Source organism: Teleopsis dalmanni, chromosome X (genome assembly GCF_002237135.1).
Source record: "Teleopsis dalmanni isolate 2A chromosome X, ASM223713v2, whole genome shotgun sequence".
Classification (NCBI taxonomy): domain Eukaryota; kingdom Metazoa; phylum Arthropoda; class Insecta; order Diptera; family Diopsidae; genus Teleopsis; species Teleopsis dalmanni.
Genome location: NC_051848.1, coordinates 40,118,876 through 40,138,714, shown reverse-complemented (window position 1 = coordinate 40,138,714; position 19,839 = coordinate 40,118,876). Strand labels below are relative to the sequence as shown.

The window sequence follows — 19,839 nt, the reverse complement described above, 5'->3', positions numbered from 1 at the left end:
ATACTTCGATAGATCTACCCATACATAAAAATTAAAAAAAAAAATAAACAAAAACTATAAAAAAATAATTATTTAGATTTTTTCTTCATATTTATTTAAAGGATTTTGTAATATTTTTTGAACCATTTGTTCACTGAGTTCCCACAGCTTCAGACGCAGTGTCGCCTTCTTCGACGATGTACTTGGCTCACAGAAATAACAATTGTTGAAATAGTAACCAGTTAATCCAGTCAGTTCATTGGCAGTGGCACAATAGATAGTTGTGGCGGCGCCTTGTTGCTTTAATATTTAAAAAAAAAATATATATATATATATAAGTGATTAAAAATATAACTGGAAAATTGAATTTACCAATGACTTTGTAAATGGACGTGCTAATGCGAAGAGCAAACGATAAAACCACCAGTTACGTTGTATTTTCGTTGAGATCATATTACCCGGATGCACTGAGAATACTGATATGCCGCGTGCTTTCCAACGCTGCAATAATATAAAAAAATATGTATATGTATAGGAAAAAAATAAATATATATGTTTAGGAAAAAATAAATATATACACAAAAAAATAAATATATATAAAAAAAAATTTATATAAAAAAAATATAAATTTATATATAAAAAAAATTATAAAAAAATAAATAAATATTTATAAAAAAAATAACTATGTATACATTGAAAATTAAATATATATAAAAAAAAATAAATATTTATAAAAAAAAATAAATATTTATAAAAAAAATAAATATATATACATAGAAAATTAAATATATATCAAAAAAAAATGCATATAAAAAAAAAAAAATAAATATACATAAAAAAATAAATATATAAAAAAAAAATTATAAAAAATAATAAATATTTATAAAAAATAACTATGTATACATTGAAATTAAATATATATAAAAAAATAAATATTTATAAAAAAAAATAAATATTTATAAAAAAAATAAATATATATACATTGAAAATTAAATATATATAAAAAAAATAAATATATAATACATATAAAAATTAAATATATATAAAAAAATAAATAATATATAAAAATAATATTAAATATATATATATAAAAAAATAATATATATATAAAAAAATAAATAAATATATATATAAAAAATAAAATATATGTATAAAAAACAAAAAAAATATCCACAAAAAAATAAATGTATATAAAAAAATATATATAAATAAAAAAAAATAAATATAAATAAAAATAAATATAAATAAAAATAAATATAAATAAAAATATATATAAATAAAAATAAATAAATATATAAAAAAACTTTATATAAATGTTTCTTTATTATAAAAATAAATTATCTTAGAAATGTCTTTAACATAAATTAAGGAAACTTGATTCAATATTTTTTAAATAGACACAATCGTTTGTCAAAACTTTTAATTTATTTTTTATTATTTTTATTTAATATTATTATTAATGAAAATAAAAAATTATAAATTAAATTAAAAGAAATAAAATTTGAAATATATAAACACGAAAGATAACGCCTCAATTATATTTTGATCCAACCAAATGGTAGCCTACTTAACACACTTTCCTTTTCATGGAAGTTTATGACGCTTTTCATCTATATATGTATGTCATGAATACAGGCAGTGCTATTATAAAACAAATAGGAAATCCACAGTTAAAAAAAATCTAGAAAATCTGCTCTATTTCTTATTAGAAATAGATTAAAATTTTTTGAAGTCACACTAGTTTTAGGAAACGGATCTTCGTCTCTTATGTTGTGTTGAACTATCTAACCCAAAATTCAAACTAAAGTTATTTGGAGTCTATATACTATATATACTATAGTTATAGTCTACTCATTTTTTTTGGATTTATGGTACTTAGTTTTAAGAGGCGGATTTTTATTCTTAATTTGTGTGTTAAGCTAACTATCAATAACTGTTCTATTATGAGGAGATATCTATTAAAACCTTGATTAAAGTTTTTTAGACAAATTAGTTTTAGGAGACGGGTTTTCGTCTTATATATTGTTTTGAACTATCTATCAAAACTTCGACTGAAATTTTTTAGAGTCACTAGTTTTAAGAGGCAAAATATTGTCTTTGGTAGTGTTCAATTTATTAAAGATTCCAAAACAATTTATTAAAAATTATTTTGGAGTCAGTAAATTTGAGAGAAGGAATTTCATTACTGATTTGCATGGATTATATCGACATAGTGACATAGAGTAGTTGTAAAAATCGCTAAGATTGGGCGACTTTACTGAAATACATGGTTAAATCGGTGTGCCTCAGAAATAGAAATCGTACATCTTATAGAAATCGTATAGAAATCTTATATCTTTAAAATATAAGCGGTGCATTTGTTTGAAAATAGAATATTTGGTAGAATTCAAGTTTAATTAGTCAAAGTGTTAAAAGTTAAAATGCATAAATAGTGAATTAAATTGATAATGAGCGCTTAATTTTATTTCTCTATGGTAAGTCTAGAGCTTGGAGCCTTTTAGGTCTTTTAATAATATCAATTTCTCTAAGTAAACTCACTATAAGTATTTAGTTTCTTATTGAATCGAGTTGGTGTCAATTAACACCTTTACTTAATTTTGTAGGTGGACCTGTTAGTGGGTCACTGGAAGTGTTAGCACATTTTAATATTTATGTGTGTTCCTGCCAAATATATAATTAAATTTATGGTATGTAAGTATATCGTCTATAATTACTATAAGAAAGTTGCATGCATTTATAAATAGAAGTAATTGTCACCGGTTATATGTTAGATAATAGATATTCGGTTAACTTTTTAATATGTACATAATATAGAGTTTTTAATATTGCATCAAAAAATCCTTACATTTGCCAATTCCTGGGCAAACAAAACATTGCACAACTTCGCATTATTATATGCCATCATGCTCCAATATTTTTCTGGCGGCGGCGATAAATGCTGTTCGGCGAGTTTGTCAGCCGGTAAATTTGCCATTCTGTAAATAGAAAGCCACAATTTGTGTTTGAGTCAAAGTCCACTTGCGAATATAATAAAAATAATAACAAATATACATAAATAGCAAAACAGAAAAACAAAACAAAATCATAGCACAAATTAAAAGAAAAAAATTATTAATCTAAATAAATTTGCATAAAACGTGAGCGTCAGCGTTTAATAGGTGATGGTGATAGTGCTGTTGTACAGCACATTGACAAATTCAAGTTCGATGGTAAGGCGACTTATAATAATAATAATGAAATTTTGGTTTTTAATTTTAATTGATCTCGGTACCAAACAATTTTTATATTAATGTTATGTTTGTTTATTTATATAAAACCATTCTACACATATATTTTAGGATTAAGAATTTTAGAATTGTCTTACCTCAAAGAAGTGCTTCATGTACTAATTTAGCAATATGTGAGAAAACAAAACACAACAACAAATTTTCAAGAGAAATTCTATTGTCTGATATATTATAGGTATTTACTCAGTGACAAATTCTATAGCCAAATTGTGGTTAACTCTTGGTTAATCTGCTTGCATCGTCTTAACTAATTGGCCAATGCAAATGTTAGTTAAACTGTCAGCTGTCACAACAACTCAACCTTTTGCTGGGCTCTTACTATTCCGAAAACAGATATATATCATTAAATGAAACAGCAGACAAAGTCATAAGAACCGGTTCTAATACGGTACCTTATAGACCACAACCATTTTTTTTGGTTTAATCTATTGTGAAACTTAATGTTGACGATTGAATCTAAAATAATAACTACAAACACATTAAATTGGTTTTACCCGAAATCAGTAGAATTATTATAGGTTTTTTGTGATCTTATGTCTTAAAGACTTCATACTATTAATTCATATGTTTTTGGGAGGGATTGAGTCAGTAGAATGATTGTAAATTTTCTTGTAATCCTATGTCTTAAAGATTTCATACGGTTTTGGGACGGATTGAGTCAGTAGAATGATTATAGGTTTCTTTTGATCCTATGTCTTAAAGACTTCAAACTACTAATTCATACTTTTTAGGGAGGGTTTGAGTTTTAGAGTTCTACGATGCCTTAATTAGCGTAATTCCTCTTAGACTTCCCGACAAAAGCTAGTATCGCTTTGTTTTGAGGACAACGGTATTTATAAGAATTTTCTTTGTTTCTTTTGCGCGTCCTCTAGACTCAAGACCAAACAGCTGTGAGATGAGCCTAAGAATTTAAATATAATTTTTTTCACTAAGACCCCATCTTTATAGCAATAATTCTTCAAAATAAAAAAATATATATTAATTAGTAGATAACAAAATAGGTCACCTAATTATTATTAATATTTATGGAAATAGATTTTTAAAATTAATATTATTTCCATTTTATCTTGTTAATATAATATTTTTCAAATTTATAATTTTATTATATGTATATTATATTCATACTAACTAAACTTATTTATTATAGAAATGTATGATAAGAAAAATTTATTATATATTTATTCTTAATCTCTTAATTCTCTTATTAATTATATGTATATAATCATAGCTATTATACTTTCTTGAACATTATTTCATAAATATTGATTGAACCATGGGTGGACACTCATTGTTTATGTATTTCTTATATCGCGAACAGGTGTTGAACCCCCAGCTCTTATGTACACACGAGAATATTTCTAAACACGAGCATGAGTCGATAAAAAGTATATCATTCAAAAACAAATACCGTGTCTATTATCTGCCTACGTACTAAGAAAAGTCAATATTATATAAACAATATATAATCTTTCTTTACAGTTATTGGGAAAAAAATTTCTTTATTTTATTAAACAATTAAACAAAAAATATAATCTTTACTTAAATACTTTCAAACAAGACAAATATTTTCTTTTCTAGACAGTGCCTGAAGTGCCTGATCTTTAGATATTTAATTTATTCTGTATCAGAATAAGTAAGATTACGGATTGATAAGAATGACAGTAAATATAACCAACGTAATTAGTAGACAAACATGCCAGTGTTAGTACACGTCGTTTACCTATAAATTTATCTATTCTATATAACATAGCCCGGTCAACGTAATCATTCTTCTTTAATCTATTTTATATAATAGCTTAAGGATATGAAATCAATTTGACAAGTTTTTTAATAAATGATAGATTACGACGATTATAAGCTAGTTCGAGAAATCGTTGTTTAGCTCAAATCAATCCAAGTTTTTTTAACTTTTCAAAACCTTAGATTAAAAGTAATTCAGAACTCTACTAATAATAATGAGTGATATCGATATAAGTAAACACCTTTATTTTTTCTACTAGATTTTGAGAATTGTTTATTTAAAGGCCACCTTCCACCTTCCAAATTCCTTTTTGAGAATTTCATTTTATTGCATCTTCACAACCTGACTCTATTTACTGCAATTAAATACGTCTGAAGAGCCTTATAATTGTGTAAACTATTAGTGGTGCTATACGCGGTACATTTCAGGACACCAGTGTCCAAGAACAAACAATTCACTGATTTGCATATCCAATGTCTGAAGTTCATCCAATATATTGAAACTTAAAAGAGAACTTAAAGTTTACCAGAACACAGATCTTAACAAATTACTACCAGTATATATATAGTAAGTGTTATCTATGGAAACATTACAAAGCCGATATTATAAACCAGCAGTTTTTTTATACTTCAATACGTATAGTTAATTAGAATTCCAATCTGGAATCCATACAATGTAAAAAGAATTGAACAAACATTATAATAGATTATATATTTGTTCCAATAAAGAATATAAAAGCAAATAATAATGAAACCGAATTATCTAAAAGCATCGATCGCTTATTTAATGACTATAAGTTTTAAGTAACTAGAACTAATAAAGTTCTTAAAGCTAGAAGAAACATAGTTTTAATTTTTTTTGATAGCAGCTCACGTTAGACCAAAGCTTAGTTGGTCTAAATTGCTCCCAAAATTCACACACAATCAACATCGTTCTGTTAGGTTAGATTGGAGTGGCGGCCTTATGCCGAAAGCTCACTTGAGCTCAAATAATGGTCCTTTGTAGTATTATAAGATACTAGTTAGTACGTACGCAGACTAAAGATCAGCGTATGACCAATGCAAAAAGTCACGACTACGCCATTAGGTAAAAATGAACCAACCTGACAATTCTATAAGCTAGACTAAGTCCCTCATTTTGCCGAATGACAGTTCTGTCAGATCGGTAAGATTTAAGATCTTCTCCTAGCTTAAGATGAATACTGACACATAATGTAGAGTACAGTTTTCGCTTTATTCGCCACAACCACAACCTTGACAAAATTATTATAGCGTAGACCCAGTTTCATAACATAACTTCCTATTACGTAGTGACCTGTCAGAAGCGATATCGTAGTGCTGAGCAGTTTTTAGATGACTGTTGCGTTTTTCGTTCAATTTATATCAGGTCAATTTAGAGATCTAACAGTTGTATTTCTAATCATTTCTACTGTATATTAACATTGTTTCCTATGCAAGTTATTCTCAGTATCAACAGCAGTCAGTGTTAATTGACTGGTGACTAGAGCACCCTGGCCATCACACCAGCATGCCAAATAAAGTATTGAACGTATAAATGCAGTATAGGCAGATTCAGAGAAAAACAATATGTGGTAGTTTCGTATGTATGTTATTATGAAATTGGTAGGTTTTATTTTTTTTTACTTATTTCTATTGTTAGACATTTATAGATATATCTCACTCTTCCTATGGTCGGTATATATTCCTTTGAATCAATTGATGTGACGGTTACTTTGTACCAGCCAGTGTACTCTGTCTGGTACAAAGTATACTCTTACTAAACGAGGGTTTCGAACTCATTAGAGTTCATTCTCATTCGAACAGCTTCTGGTAGGTTCTCAATGTAATGCTGGTTTGAGAGAAAATTAGGAAATAATCCAACACACATTTTCTTTTCGGAACACCTTCGGAGAGGTTCTCAACATAATGTTGGTTGAAAAGAAAGTTAGGTAATAAGTCAACATACATTTTTATGGGAACGTTAAAGGTAGTAGATGAATTACCGTAGATTACCAGAGATTTAGTCTTAATAGACTTTTAGGGTGACTTACTTACTGATACTAAATTCCTTTTAGCGCCTATATTTTAACGATTATTGCATTGTAAATAAAAATGCGCTACTGAGCTTAGCCTTTGATGGTACTGAATTATTGGAATGTACACAAGTGCACATACAATCACGCATTTACATATGTACTTACATGTAACTAGAAAAAATGTAACCCAACCGCATAGGCCAGGCCACGCGGACGCACCAAAACAATACAACAACAACACTAACAAAACATTGCTTATCACGCTGCAAATGAATGCTTGTGGAGGAATGGAGTTTATTTTAAGACGCATTTCTAAAGTATACCAGCAAACAAGCTAGTGAAAAACAGCACTGTTATTCATGCCAAATGCTGGGACGGCCGGTCGTCGGTTGTCGGTCGTCGGTTCCACTGAACTCAAATTTGGACTTTGTACTCGCAACAAGATAGGCAGGCACTGCGATACGCTGCGCTGCTATATATGCTGTGCTGTGTTTTGCTGCGTCAGTTAGTTTTATATTGAAATTTTAATAGAAAAAAAAAATAAACAAGACAAGACAACACCAACACCAACAATAAACATAAACAATAAATATAAACAAATCAATTGTACATGACAAAAAAAAAAAAGATACTCTGCTTCTTATTAAGCCACACTTTTTGTTTTGTTCAGTGCTCAGTACCCGTTGTACAGTAGCAATTAGCAATTAGCAATTCTGCAGCAGTTAAGCTTAAGCTTTTTCTAAGACCCCATATACTATATATCTAGGTATGTATGTAGGCATGCATAAGTATGAACAGCGCTGGCGTCATTAGAAATTTTAAACACATATATGGTGACTTTTTTTGCTGGGAAGAATTTTTTTAAACCAATATTACCAGCAATCAGAATCAGACTTTTTTTCTGGTTTTTGGATATTTACATATAAATATTATTCTATTTTTATTTAAAATATATTATCTGAGCGGACATTTATAAAATATGTTAATAATTATGGTTTAAGTAAACAAACTGCGTTGTGATTTTATTACTGAAAGTCTGTTTATTTTTTGTTATTGTTGTTATTGGGTTTTCGTCGTTGTTGTTGTTGTTGTTTTTGTAATAAATATTAATTAATAATCATAGTAGAAAAAAAAAGTTTAAACAACAAACACACAAAAGCCAAAACAGGCATTTAAGTTAACATTTAAATAAAATTAAAGCAATTGTAATGAAAACCCGGCATGTGGTTTTGGGGGTCTTGAAGTACAAAGACGAAGGTTAAGTACATGTTTTCATTCCGTTTGCACTATTTACAGTGAATGGTATATTAAGTTTGTTAAAATGTTTGTAACACAGCAAAGATATTATGTTCCATTATGTTCTATGTTGATAGATTATTCTGAAGTGTATTATTTTAAAGTCACCGATATGAATAAAGTAATTTTCTCAGATAATCCGATTATATTGGGCTTCTCTCAAAGAGTTGTTTTTTGCCAACCTATAAGAATACTTGAACAGTAAGACAACTCCAGTAATTGTAAAACAGACAAACTTGCCAAAGCAGACCAACTTGTTACAGGTGACAGGAGACTAATGCCTCGGTTTCACTATGTCATTTTCAATGTGATGTCATATTCGCATTCTTGTCATGTAATGAAAACACATCTGACACACCAGTCAATTATAGTTGTCATTCAAAATGACATAGTGAAAACAAGGCATAACTGTTCTACGATACACACTTATCGAATATTGGTATACAACTAGCAACTGATAAACAGAGGACTAAACATGAATACTTAGGGTAGGCAATAAAACAATAAAAGTTACTTATGGTAGAATAGGACTCTATTCAAAACTCAAGACACAACTGGTTTATATTGAACAAAATTCTGACTAGAGAGCGGCAACAAGTCAGGCCCTAACAAGTCACAGCCTATTAGGAAGATCACATCAAGACTTAATCTACACACTGATAAATCTTGTTAGACTGATAAGAAAACTTTAGTCCACTAGATATGTCAATGCGCATACTTGACTAGAAGATATAATATCTTAAGGATCAAATCATAAGACACACTTGTTCCATAGTGGACAAAATTCTCACTAGTGAGCTGTTATAAGTTAAACGGAAAAAATTCATTACCTGACAGGTTTTTGCCTATTAGAAAGGCACGCATTTAGACTTAGTCTACACTTTAATGAATTTTATTAAGGTAAGAAAAAAAACTGTGCTCCACCTAGATCCAACTATGTGGCTAAAAGATGAAATAACTTAAGGGTCCTTTTCGTAACCTGAGAGTACTACCATAAAATTAAGAACATAGCCATTTTTACTGATTTATCATGTTGGTTCCCTTTTTTTTTGAATGGAGCAGTCACACCTTCTCAAGAGAACACAGTTCATGCACTAAATGCTTCGGAATCATAACTTAAAGTGAATTCCTCTTATTTGTGTTTAGGTGAATTTTGGTGCATAAGGCTATCACTCCAAACTAACCGAACTAAATTATTCTAAGTATTCTAGGTATCTCATGATATCATGAATTAAGTTTGTTTACTTTCAGCACTAAATGCATATAGTAGACACTAGTTTACAACCTTAAAACATAATCTCTTGAGAATCAAAGTAAAGCAACTTATAGTCTATTGGCAAAACTTGCTCAAAGTGTGTAATTTCACAAAAATCTGTTATTAAATTTTGCTTTTGATGGGCGTGACTAGGCAAATCGATTGACCGATATTCGTCTGTCATTTTCTCAAATATTGATTAAGTATTTAAAAAAATTTTGGACTATTCGTGTAAGTCTTTGTGAGAAGATTTTGTGAATCCAAATAGATCAAATCATCAACGGAAAGAAACTAGTTAACTATTTGAAATAGTGCTTCGACGGACTTCACGTAGGCTGTCTATAGATCCATTGAGTGACGCCCTCTCCTCTTCTAATGATATGTTTTTAGAGGGTTTTATCAAAAGATATCTATATCACTACAATCAACTTACTATCTTCAAAAAGTAAGAGGCTCCCGAAGTGTAGCCCTGTTCCCTGGCATCTGCACAAAAGATAATCGTTTGATAGTTCTTTCTCATCTTCTTCTTCAGTTAGAACTCCAAGTCCTTGTGCATGCCTGCCTATTAAGCAATGACCAGTTACAAGGGATATAATGTTGTCTATAATGTTTCGGTCCTAGTGCTTACATAGGAAAATATAGCGAAAGTAGACTAATTTGTAAGTATAGTAGCAGATAAATAATATGTAAATATTTTTGAAATATATTATCGGGGTGTGAAGGGTATCTAAGTTTTGGTGAAGCCAAAGCTAACACACATTTTCCTCATATTGTTGTGTTAGAGATTGAATAATAAAGATTAAAAAAAAAATCTAAATGTTATTACAAAATCGTTATGATGTAATGTTTTTTTTTTATTTTTTTCTTGAATCAGAACTTTTATCGTATTTTTGTTTCCCAAATTGGAATGAATCTTGAGCTGATAATAAAATCACTGAAGGTCTGTTAATAAAAATGTTATTTGTACTTATCAGTAATTGCAACGACGTCATTTAGTTGTCAGTCAATCAAACATTTTGCTTATTAAAAATGCTAGAATTTGTAAAACTTTGTTGATATGCATTTATAATAGATGTCAAAACACCAGCACAGAACATTGAAAGGTTTGCAATTAGAAGTTAATTAAAAAAAGTTGCCATTATAACAAAATATTCAAATCAATTCTGTACTCAAAAAGAAAATAAACCTATTGTTTCAAGAAACTCATTAATATTTTTTCTAAATGATTATTTAAACAAATAGGACAAACTTCTTCGCCAAATACTTTGTCTTACTCTTGTACTGTCTCTTCTCTTGTTCGGAAGATTTACGATTCTAAACGCATTGGTACGGATGCTCTTGTTCGGAAGATCTACGATTCTAAACGCATTGGTAAGAATGCACTTGTTTGAAAGATCTACGATTCTAAACGCATTCATAACGAGTATCGAGTTACATAAAACTATGAGCTGTATAAGCTACTCCCCGACATCAACATAGGTAAGCGTATAAAAATTCAGCATCTCTGCTGCTTCATTCATATATTATAGTATGAATGAATAAAAATACCCCGGCTAGAAAGATGTTTAATTAGGTGCCTGCTGATGGAAAATGCGATAAAGGACATTTATATCTTTAGTGTTATTCGGCACTATCAGCTAATGACAGCAAACCACTGTTCGGCTGGCTAGAGGACGTTAATGAATCACTAGTAAGCAGATAGTAGTAAGCGAACAGTACCAAAATTTCTAGTCTCATTGCAATCAAAACCAAACCTTAATCGTTATTTAAAAAAAAATAGAACTAACTAAGCTTTAAACACCAAGAAAGTTAATCACAAAAAAAAGAAAATAAATGGAACTGTCAGGGAAATAAAAGTAGATTGACGCGCCGTGTGCCATGGTTTTCCAGCTTTTAAGCCCGATTTCCTAGCGCTGCCATTATAGAATTGAAAACGGATAAACATTGAATAGACCATGGCCCAAACGTTTCATTGTAACATATATGTATTAACCGAAATTGGATTAAGAAGAACCGGCTATCTCTATGTGATCAGTAAACCGATTAAAAATAAATATGCCAAGAACGTCATTCCATTAAATAATTTTCACTATTGCAAACGTTAAAACATAATAAAAAATATTTACTTAATTATATTAGGTTTTATGAATAATTGAGTTCATTTTAGTTCAAAACTGTTTTAATTAAGCCTTTAACGTCATCAATTCTCATTACTCTACATATGGCACAAATCTCAGTGCACAAAAGTTCAACTAATAAAAAATAAATGCTTTAATGTGAATATACTAATTTAAAATCATAAAAGAATAGTTGCACCCGAAGGTCAGCAAAATACGGGTCAGACCCCTAATGGCATGGCTATGCAAAACTCAATACATTTGCTTTATAGCAACTTTCTATGTAATCACTTAAACTGTAATTAAATTAATTAAATTAATAATTTACATCATATAAATTTACTTGCATTTCAATTAATCTTAAGAGCATATGCAAATCACGTTTCTATATTTTTATAAAAGATTTCATTTGCATTTTATATTAATTAAATAGACATACACATTCCAATAAAAATAGAACAGATTATCAAGAAATAAATAAAAATATCACAATACCGGACAGCATTCATTACTAAATCATTTTAATAGAGGAAAAATTATTCATTTAAAGAGATAAGAACGATTTCAAAATGTAGATTAATTCCATATATAATATGAAGCAAAAAAATCCATTTTAAAAAATTATTTTAAGAGATGTGGTCTAGCTGCTTTTGATTTATAAAACTGTAAACCAAATATATATTATTTCTACTTTATTGTATTGCAATTACCAATTCTTTTTTATGATGTCTAAGCCATAAATGTTTCAACATTTTCTACGTCACTAATACCATGTTCTCACTGCAGCTTAATCAATTTACATTAATCAAATTAAGACTTAATCATTTCCATTGACATAAGTTGATTTATGCACGTGAAAGAGCTTTTATGTGTCAGAAAGTTTAGCGAAAGTTCTAAGAGAGCTTTTGTTTTTGTTTACATTTCAGTTAATATCCAACTGAAATAAATATTTTTTATTAAATAATATATGATATTCTATAATGATATTAAATGTATATTTAATATATAAACTCATTTATTTATTTTTATATATTATTTATATATATATATATATTATATTTTATATATATTATTTATATTTTATAATGTTTTTTTGACTAATTTGTTGTTTGTTTATTTACATTTTGTTTCAAGTGTCAAATATGTCAAATTTCTAGCGTTTCCCTTTTGGGAAGTATATTTTGCAATGTTACATTGTTGTTGTTGTAACACATCGGGATCGTGCAGTCCCTTTGAGGGATTGGTGAACGGCACTTGTTCGTCGAAATTGACGAGTGGTACCCGGGACGTAGACCCGGCCGTTCTAGAACCTTCCTTCACTAGCAACACCTAAATCAAATAAACTGCTTTAACGAAAGCAATGGGAACATGCTATAATTCGACATATATAGAACTGGCCTAAGTTATAGGCACAATATTCTTCAACTTGTTGTTAAGTTGATTTATTGTTATTCCAATAAATTACTAGTATTCATCACAAATGATTGTTCATTGCAGATATATTCTTACACAAGAAGTTAACTGGAAAATTGATTCGAAAATAGACACTGAACGTATTTTGTATAAAGATCACTATGGCGGTTCCTATCTCCTATTGAAACCCACGTAAAAAAAGAACTAGAAAAAACAATGCTAAAGAACTAAAAAAGGAATGAAATTACAAAATAATACTGAATTAACAAATTTAATATATCAGCGTCGCTGATATATGTACATAACATAAGTATATAATACATCTCCTAATTTAGTATCTTACTCTTTAAGTACAGAAAAGGTCTTCGAGGTCTTTCAACTACTCATTAGTTTAATAGAATTATTGTTAGGGGATGTTAGGAGAATTCGTGTTAGTTTAATAGAATAGTTTAATAGAAATATCTAATAAAAATCATATGGATCCAGATTTTAAAAATACCGTATATATGGTAGCACTTCACAGCTCCATGCAAACAAATTGGATATAGATCTAATTATTTGAAAAAAAAAGAAATCATCTTACAATAACATAAATGAAAGCAACTAAAAAATGTAAAAGAAAGCGGCAATTACGATTTTTATAGAAAATATTTTATGCTAATATACAGCTCCTAAACGATTTTCCATCTATACATTCTTATTCACAAAATTTCGAGGTAGTTCAGGTACCTCGATCTGAACTAATCAATACCGGACCTACAGTGGCTAATTTCTTCAACTTAACTTCTACATATTTCTTCAACGTTTTATTTCTTTCTATCACTTCCGAAGAATGGCAAAAAATCCTTCTACTGAACCCTCCACGAGGGTGCCGTCCGGTAATAGGTCACACAGTTCTCGTCCTGTACGTTGTCAGGACGGTGCCCAGCTAAGATCAGGAGGAATTGAGTGAATGTCCATAGCTCCTTAATAGCTGCAGATTTATGTTCTTATGGCTCCGATATCGGTTAAAACAACAACAACATTATAATTTTCTATATTAAGATCTTTTCTTTATTACAAATCTATTTTTAGAAAGCAACTCTATTAATCTAATAAGTATAAAAATAAAATTTTTTTTATTACGATTCTGTTTTTTTTAAGGTATTAATTTTTTTGATATAATTAAAAAATGCCGAGTTCTTGCCTTCCCAACATAATCGTTTTGTTACAGTCAGTGGGTAAGGTCAGAATACAGAATTTAACAAATATTTAAGAATAAATGGAAAAAACAAACATCTTCATTGCAAAGAGTTTAAGCTTTTTGAAATTTACATAATATATAGAATAAGAATATAACTTGGAAAGTATTGGCGCGATTTAGATTACCTGGTCAGCTATTTTGAACAACTTTTTCATTAGGCTATATATTGATATAGCATACTTCTCGAGATATCGAGATATTTTATTGTTAATTTCAACAATAAAAAAATATACACACCATCTGGTGGTAATGGATATGCATTAATTCGTTACTTAATTTTACATTGCTTGTACCAGCAAAAAGACGCCAGGTGGCGTATCTACTTATTGTTAGGGATATTCATGTAAAAATTTCCAACTCTAAACAGCGACATCTCGAAAACCAGGCTTTATTGAAATATAGCGCACAAACTATATATATTGTTAATTTTTTTCTTAATATATTATATATATTTAAATTTTTTATAGTTAAATAAAACATGGGTAATTTAGCAAATTATAGAACTAAATTAATAATAACTAAGTCTGACACTTAATGTATAAAACCATAATTTTGGATATTAATAACCTTTTTAGTATTAAAAATCAAAATAGTTGTTTTTACTTAAAACTCTTGTTAGTTGGATCTGTCGGAGATTTGTCGGAAATATATTCAATAAGGGCATATAAGAATGAGGCAATAAAATTATGCACAAAGAGAGTGTTTTATATTAAGGTGGGTATTTCTAATATAAATCGATCAACAGAATCTGCAGATTCTGCTGTGATGAGGAAGAGTCTATGAAGCATCTGATCACCAACTGTGATGCACTAGGTCACAGAAGAAACAAAATTTTAGGTACATATCAACTAGAGGATGAAGACCTTCGAAAACTCCCTCCGAAAGAGCTGGTTCGATTCCTCGAGACACTAAATATCTAAATACAAAGGAATGCACAATAGATCAAACTGGTCGCAGTGCATAGGGGTCTTAGCCTAACCCGAAAACCCCCAAATACCATGACCATTACCATTACCAACAAAAATCAAAATGAAAAATAGAGCACGATTCTAGTGGCAAGCCGATTTGACAATGAGTTTTAGTAGGGTTAACTATTTTGAACGAATATTTCTACTACGCTATATTTCGTCAACTTTTAACTTTAATGACACTAACAAGACCTAAACACACTACCTAGTGTGAACTAGTATAGACAATTTTTATATTGATTTCACAAACGTGTCAACCGCAATAGTTTTCCAGCTTTTAAACCCGATTTCCCGGCACTTCCATAATAGAATTGAAAATGGATAAACATTAAATCGTTGTAGCATAGTATATGTATTAACCGAAATTGGATTAAGAAGAACCGGCTATCTCTATGTGATCAGTAAACCGATTAAAAATAAATATGCCAAGAACGTGATTCCATTAAATAATTTTTACTATTGCAAACGTTAATACATAATAAAAAATATTTACTTAATTATATTAGGTTTTATGAATAATTGAGTTCATTTTAGTTCAAAGCTGTTTTAATTAAGCCTTTAACGTGATCAATTCTCATTACTCTACATATGGCACAAATCTCAGTGCAAAAAGTTCAACTAATAAAAAATAAATGCTTTAATGTTAATAAACTAATTTAAAATCATAAAAGAATAGTTGCACCCGAAGGTCAGCAAAATACGGGTCAGTCCCCAAATGGCATGGCTATGTAAAACTCAATGCATTTGCTTTATAGCAACTTTCTATGTAATCAGTTAAACTGTAATTAAATTAATTAAATTGATAATTTACATCATATACTTGCATTAATCTTAACAACATATGCAAATCACGTTTTTATATTTTTATAAAAGATTTCATTTGCATTTTATATTAATTAAATAGACATACACATTCCAATAAAAATAGAACAGATTGTCAAGAAATAAATAATTTAGATAATCAAGATCATAGAGTTCTAACCAAACAAGTGATTATACAGGTGTATCGAATATTGATATCATCAATCAATATTATCATCAGAGGTCTTTAAAAATAACTCATTAGTTTATTATTCTGTATAACAATTTTTTTCAAAACTATGCCAGGAATTTATAGTATAAAACTTTGGTTATAGGTATTAATAACCTTTTTGCTATAAAAAATAAATAAATAAATATAACAAATTTGATAACTAAGTTTTGAAAGATATTACTTTGTTAATTTTAGAGTAACAAATTAGCAATTATGCTCTTTCAATAAATACATTTCTTCACAGTCTATAGCAATGCTTAGTATAGTAAAATTGCCATTTCTTCTCCTTTCATACTACCATTACCTATACACATCCTAACCTATGTATACATATTTGTAATTACTTTCATGTAATCTGCTATATAGTCCACCGGGGATCACAACAGCAAGAACATCATAGAATTCCTAAGAATTCTAATTTAAAATCTTTTTTTTAATACTTTTCAAATATATTAATGAAAATTTAAAACTAATTCTATTAAAAAGTTATTAAGTCGTCTAAACATAAACCATAAGTAACGAAAACAACAAGAGCTTCAAAGTTGGTCTCCGCCTGTTATTTCACAGAAAACAAGCACTGTCCTACCTCAATTAAGATCAGAGTATACCCATATGCTAACAGTTACTTGTCACGCATCAGCACGTCCATTCCTAATGTATGCCCAAACTGCAGCACTATCCCCTCCCCCCCATAACGTCGGCCATCTGTGCTCTTGTCTCTCTGCACACAATAATTTTACTTCAATCAACCTTTGAACTGACCCCCTTGAGATAAATAAGTTTCTACGGCTGAACCCAGGTTGATTTCAATTAATTCATCCCTTTCCTTTGCAATTACTCCTTACCCTAAACTCCTTCTATCCACTTCCCTACCCATATATTCGTTTTGTAATCCTTACATGTGGGCTTCAGATCCCGGTGGGCTACAACAACAATAACATGCCTATTCATGCTTAACTTCATTTAATACAAAATTTAACACAAATTCTATTTAAAATTTATTAAGTCGAGTAATAATAAACCAAAAATAACCAAAAGACTCTACATCTTGCACCTATTCAACGATACTCCTGATCTAAGCTGCCACCCTATCATTGAGAGCAGGTTGAGAACAAGTCTACTCTTAAAAATAATATATATAATTAACATTAAATAAATAATTTTATTTTATTTTACTTTAATTATATCAAACTATGTAGAAAAGCGTAATGAATAGCTAAAGTTCATTTTCATTTTGATTATTTTTAGTTTAATTTTTAAACTACTTAAAATACTAACTTTGAACAGATAATTAAACTATGAATGCTAAAATGTTTATTTACGTACATTTCAGTGATCTCTGACTTTTGTTTCTATAGCAATTGTTTATGGCATAGGCCATAACCTGACAAACCCAAAAGGGCAATTCATTTAAGAAAATAATAAAATAATCATTTTTTGTTAATTGTTAACTTTTTATGAACAGTAATCTATAATCGCAGAACCAAAAATATTTATGCTTATTATCAAAAATAATATACATAATCTAATCATGTTAGTTTATAAATAATTTTCAGTCCTTATCAGTGAAATGTTATTAGTAACTTGAACATACCTGTGACTCTCTGATGAAAGGACAACTATCCGTGATTTGTGATCAAACAACTTCTCGAGTTCGTTGGTTAGATAAAAATTGGATAAGTGGCTTACTTGGAATGTAGTTTCAACACCATCAGCAGTTAAGGAATAAGGCAAACCGAATAGGCCGGCATTCAATATTAAATAGTCGATATGTCTAAGCATGAAATTTATTTGGAAAAAAAATTAAAATTAAATAAATATTACAAAAAATAATGAATAAAAAATATATATACATACTGTACAGTCTCCTTTATGTGTGTCACAAAATTACGTACAGACTTAAAGCAACCCAAATCAAGTTCAGCTACACGACAGCGGCTACGTGCTGTAGGCCTTTCCACCAAAATTTTCTCAATTGCTTCTTGTGTTGCAGTCACATTTCGGCACGCAAATATTACCTCACAGCCGTGCAGAATAAGTGATCGCGCTGTCTCATATCCAATGCCACAATTAGCACCAGTTATAACTGCTAAGCGGCCATTTAAATCTTTTCCGTGTAGAACTTGTAAAGCTGTACTACTTGCATCGAAACGTTGACGCACTTTTGTCTTATTAAATTAAGTTATTATAGAATTAAATTAATATATATATTTTTTTTTTTAAACTTACCACATCTAATGGAGCTTCTTCAACAGCGAATGCAAGACGAGGATCTACATAAGTTGATTGATTCGTCTCTTTGTTAAAGAAAACAGTTCGTTTGGTATCCGGTTCAGTGGACTTCTCCCAACCAATGGGTAGTTCACCGGTTATACGCTTCGTACGTCCAGTACGTGGATGTGTCCATTGTGTGACTTTTGTTTGTCGACTTGTAATAAATAATATAACCGGTTTTTTTATTAACTTATATACAATGCTATTTTAACTGCAATGCTTACTTCGCATAACACACAAGACCGTCATCCGTTGCCTGTTCTACCCAACCCGGTGGAAGCTCATCTTCGCTATCAGACTCTGGCATATAAGCTGTAACACATATGTAGGAACAACTTTTTTAATTTTATCATCCTTATTATTTAATAGCATTAATATATAATTACATTGCTTCATGTTTAGTTTCTTACACCTTCGACACTTGCCGAATTCAATTTTAATACAACAAGAATCTGAACATCTGTTTTGTTTTTATATGCTTTTTCTTGCACATAAAAACGTTCACAATAAAAAAAAGCAAAAGCACCAAAGACCAAAGAACAATTCAAAGAACGGAAACTCCGCCCATTGTGAGCATTGCGAAGAGAAATTGCTTATGAAAATATACTTATTTTACTTTTTTATATTGAATAAATTATAATTGCTTTTTTTATATAATTGTATAATATTTTAACATAAAAACGATATAAAAACGTAATATTATTTCTTAAAAAACAAAAAATAATTTATATATAAATTATATCAATATTTATTGTTTCCTGAACATTTTTAGTATTATTTTTATAAGAACTTTGAATTAATTTAAATTGCTTCCTTAAAATCGCTTAGTAACATATTGGCATCATTACGTGTATTTGGCAGCTCTGAAATGTGACAAAAACAATCAGTTGCTTACTAAAGTCGCTAAAACCGCGTTTGAGTTAAAGTAAATTGATGGTTAATTGAAGGAAATAGTTAACTATGTCGTTTTGGTAGCGATTGTTAGTATTTACCAGAATTCTTTTAACCAAAAATAATAAGTGAGTGCAATTAATAAAAATTTAAATAAGTGCAGTGTAAAAAATCCCTAAAAAATTTCAATTTATTTTATCTAAATTTACTCAAACTCGCACATGGCCTAAATAACATATTATCAGCACAACAGTGCTGATGTCACGTTATATGTCATGTTTTTGCAAAGGACAAATCTCATATATGT

General features: G+C 29.2%; 1 protein-coding gene across 1 annotated transcript; it reads right to left on the bottom strand.

The window, feature by feature from the left end:
• Nucleotides 1–63: 63 nt before the first annotated feature.
• Nucleotides 64–19,108, bottom strand: LOC119687984 (WW domain-containing oxidoreductase). Its single transcript, XM_038102566.1, has 8 exons — nucleotides 19,028–19,108; nucleotides 18,866–18,953; nucleotides 18,597–18,795; nucleotides 18,225–18,535; nucleotides 17,962–18,141; nucleotides 2,825–2,954; nucleotides 352–480; nucleotides 64–279 (listed from the first exon to the last, which is right to left on the bottom strand). The coding sequence occupies exons 1-8, from the start codon at nucleotides 19,035–19,037 to the stop codon at nucleotides 73–75; spliced, it is 1,254 nt and encodes a 417-aa protein (XP_037958494.1). The 5' UTR covers nucleotides 19,038–19,108; the 3' UTR covers nucleotides 64–72.
• Between the last annotated feature and the right edge of the window lie 731 nt (nucleotides 19,109–19,839).

Excerpts from the sequence above, each read along its gene's own strand:
- LOC119687984 (XM_038102566.1), bottom strand. Across the intron at positions 18,796-18,865 it reads GGTCTTGTGTGTTATGCGAA|TCGACAAACAAAAGTCACAC; the intron begins GTAAGCATTGCA and ends ATTTATTACAAG. Across the intron at positions 18,536-18,596 it reads AAGAAGCTCCATTAGATGTG|ACAAAAGTGCGTCAACGTTT; the intron begins GTAAGTTTAAAA and ends TAATTTAATAAG.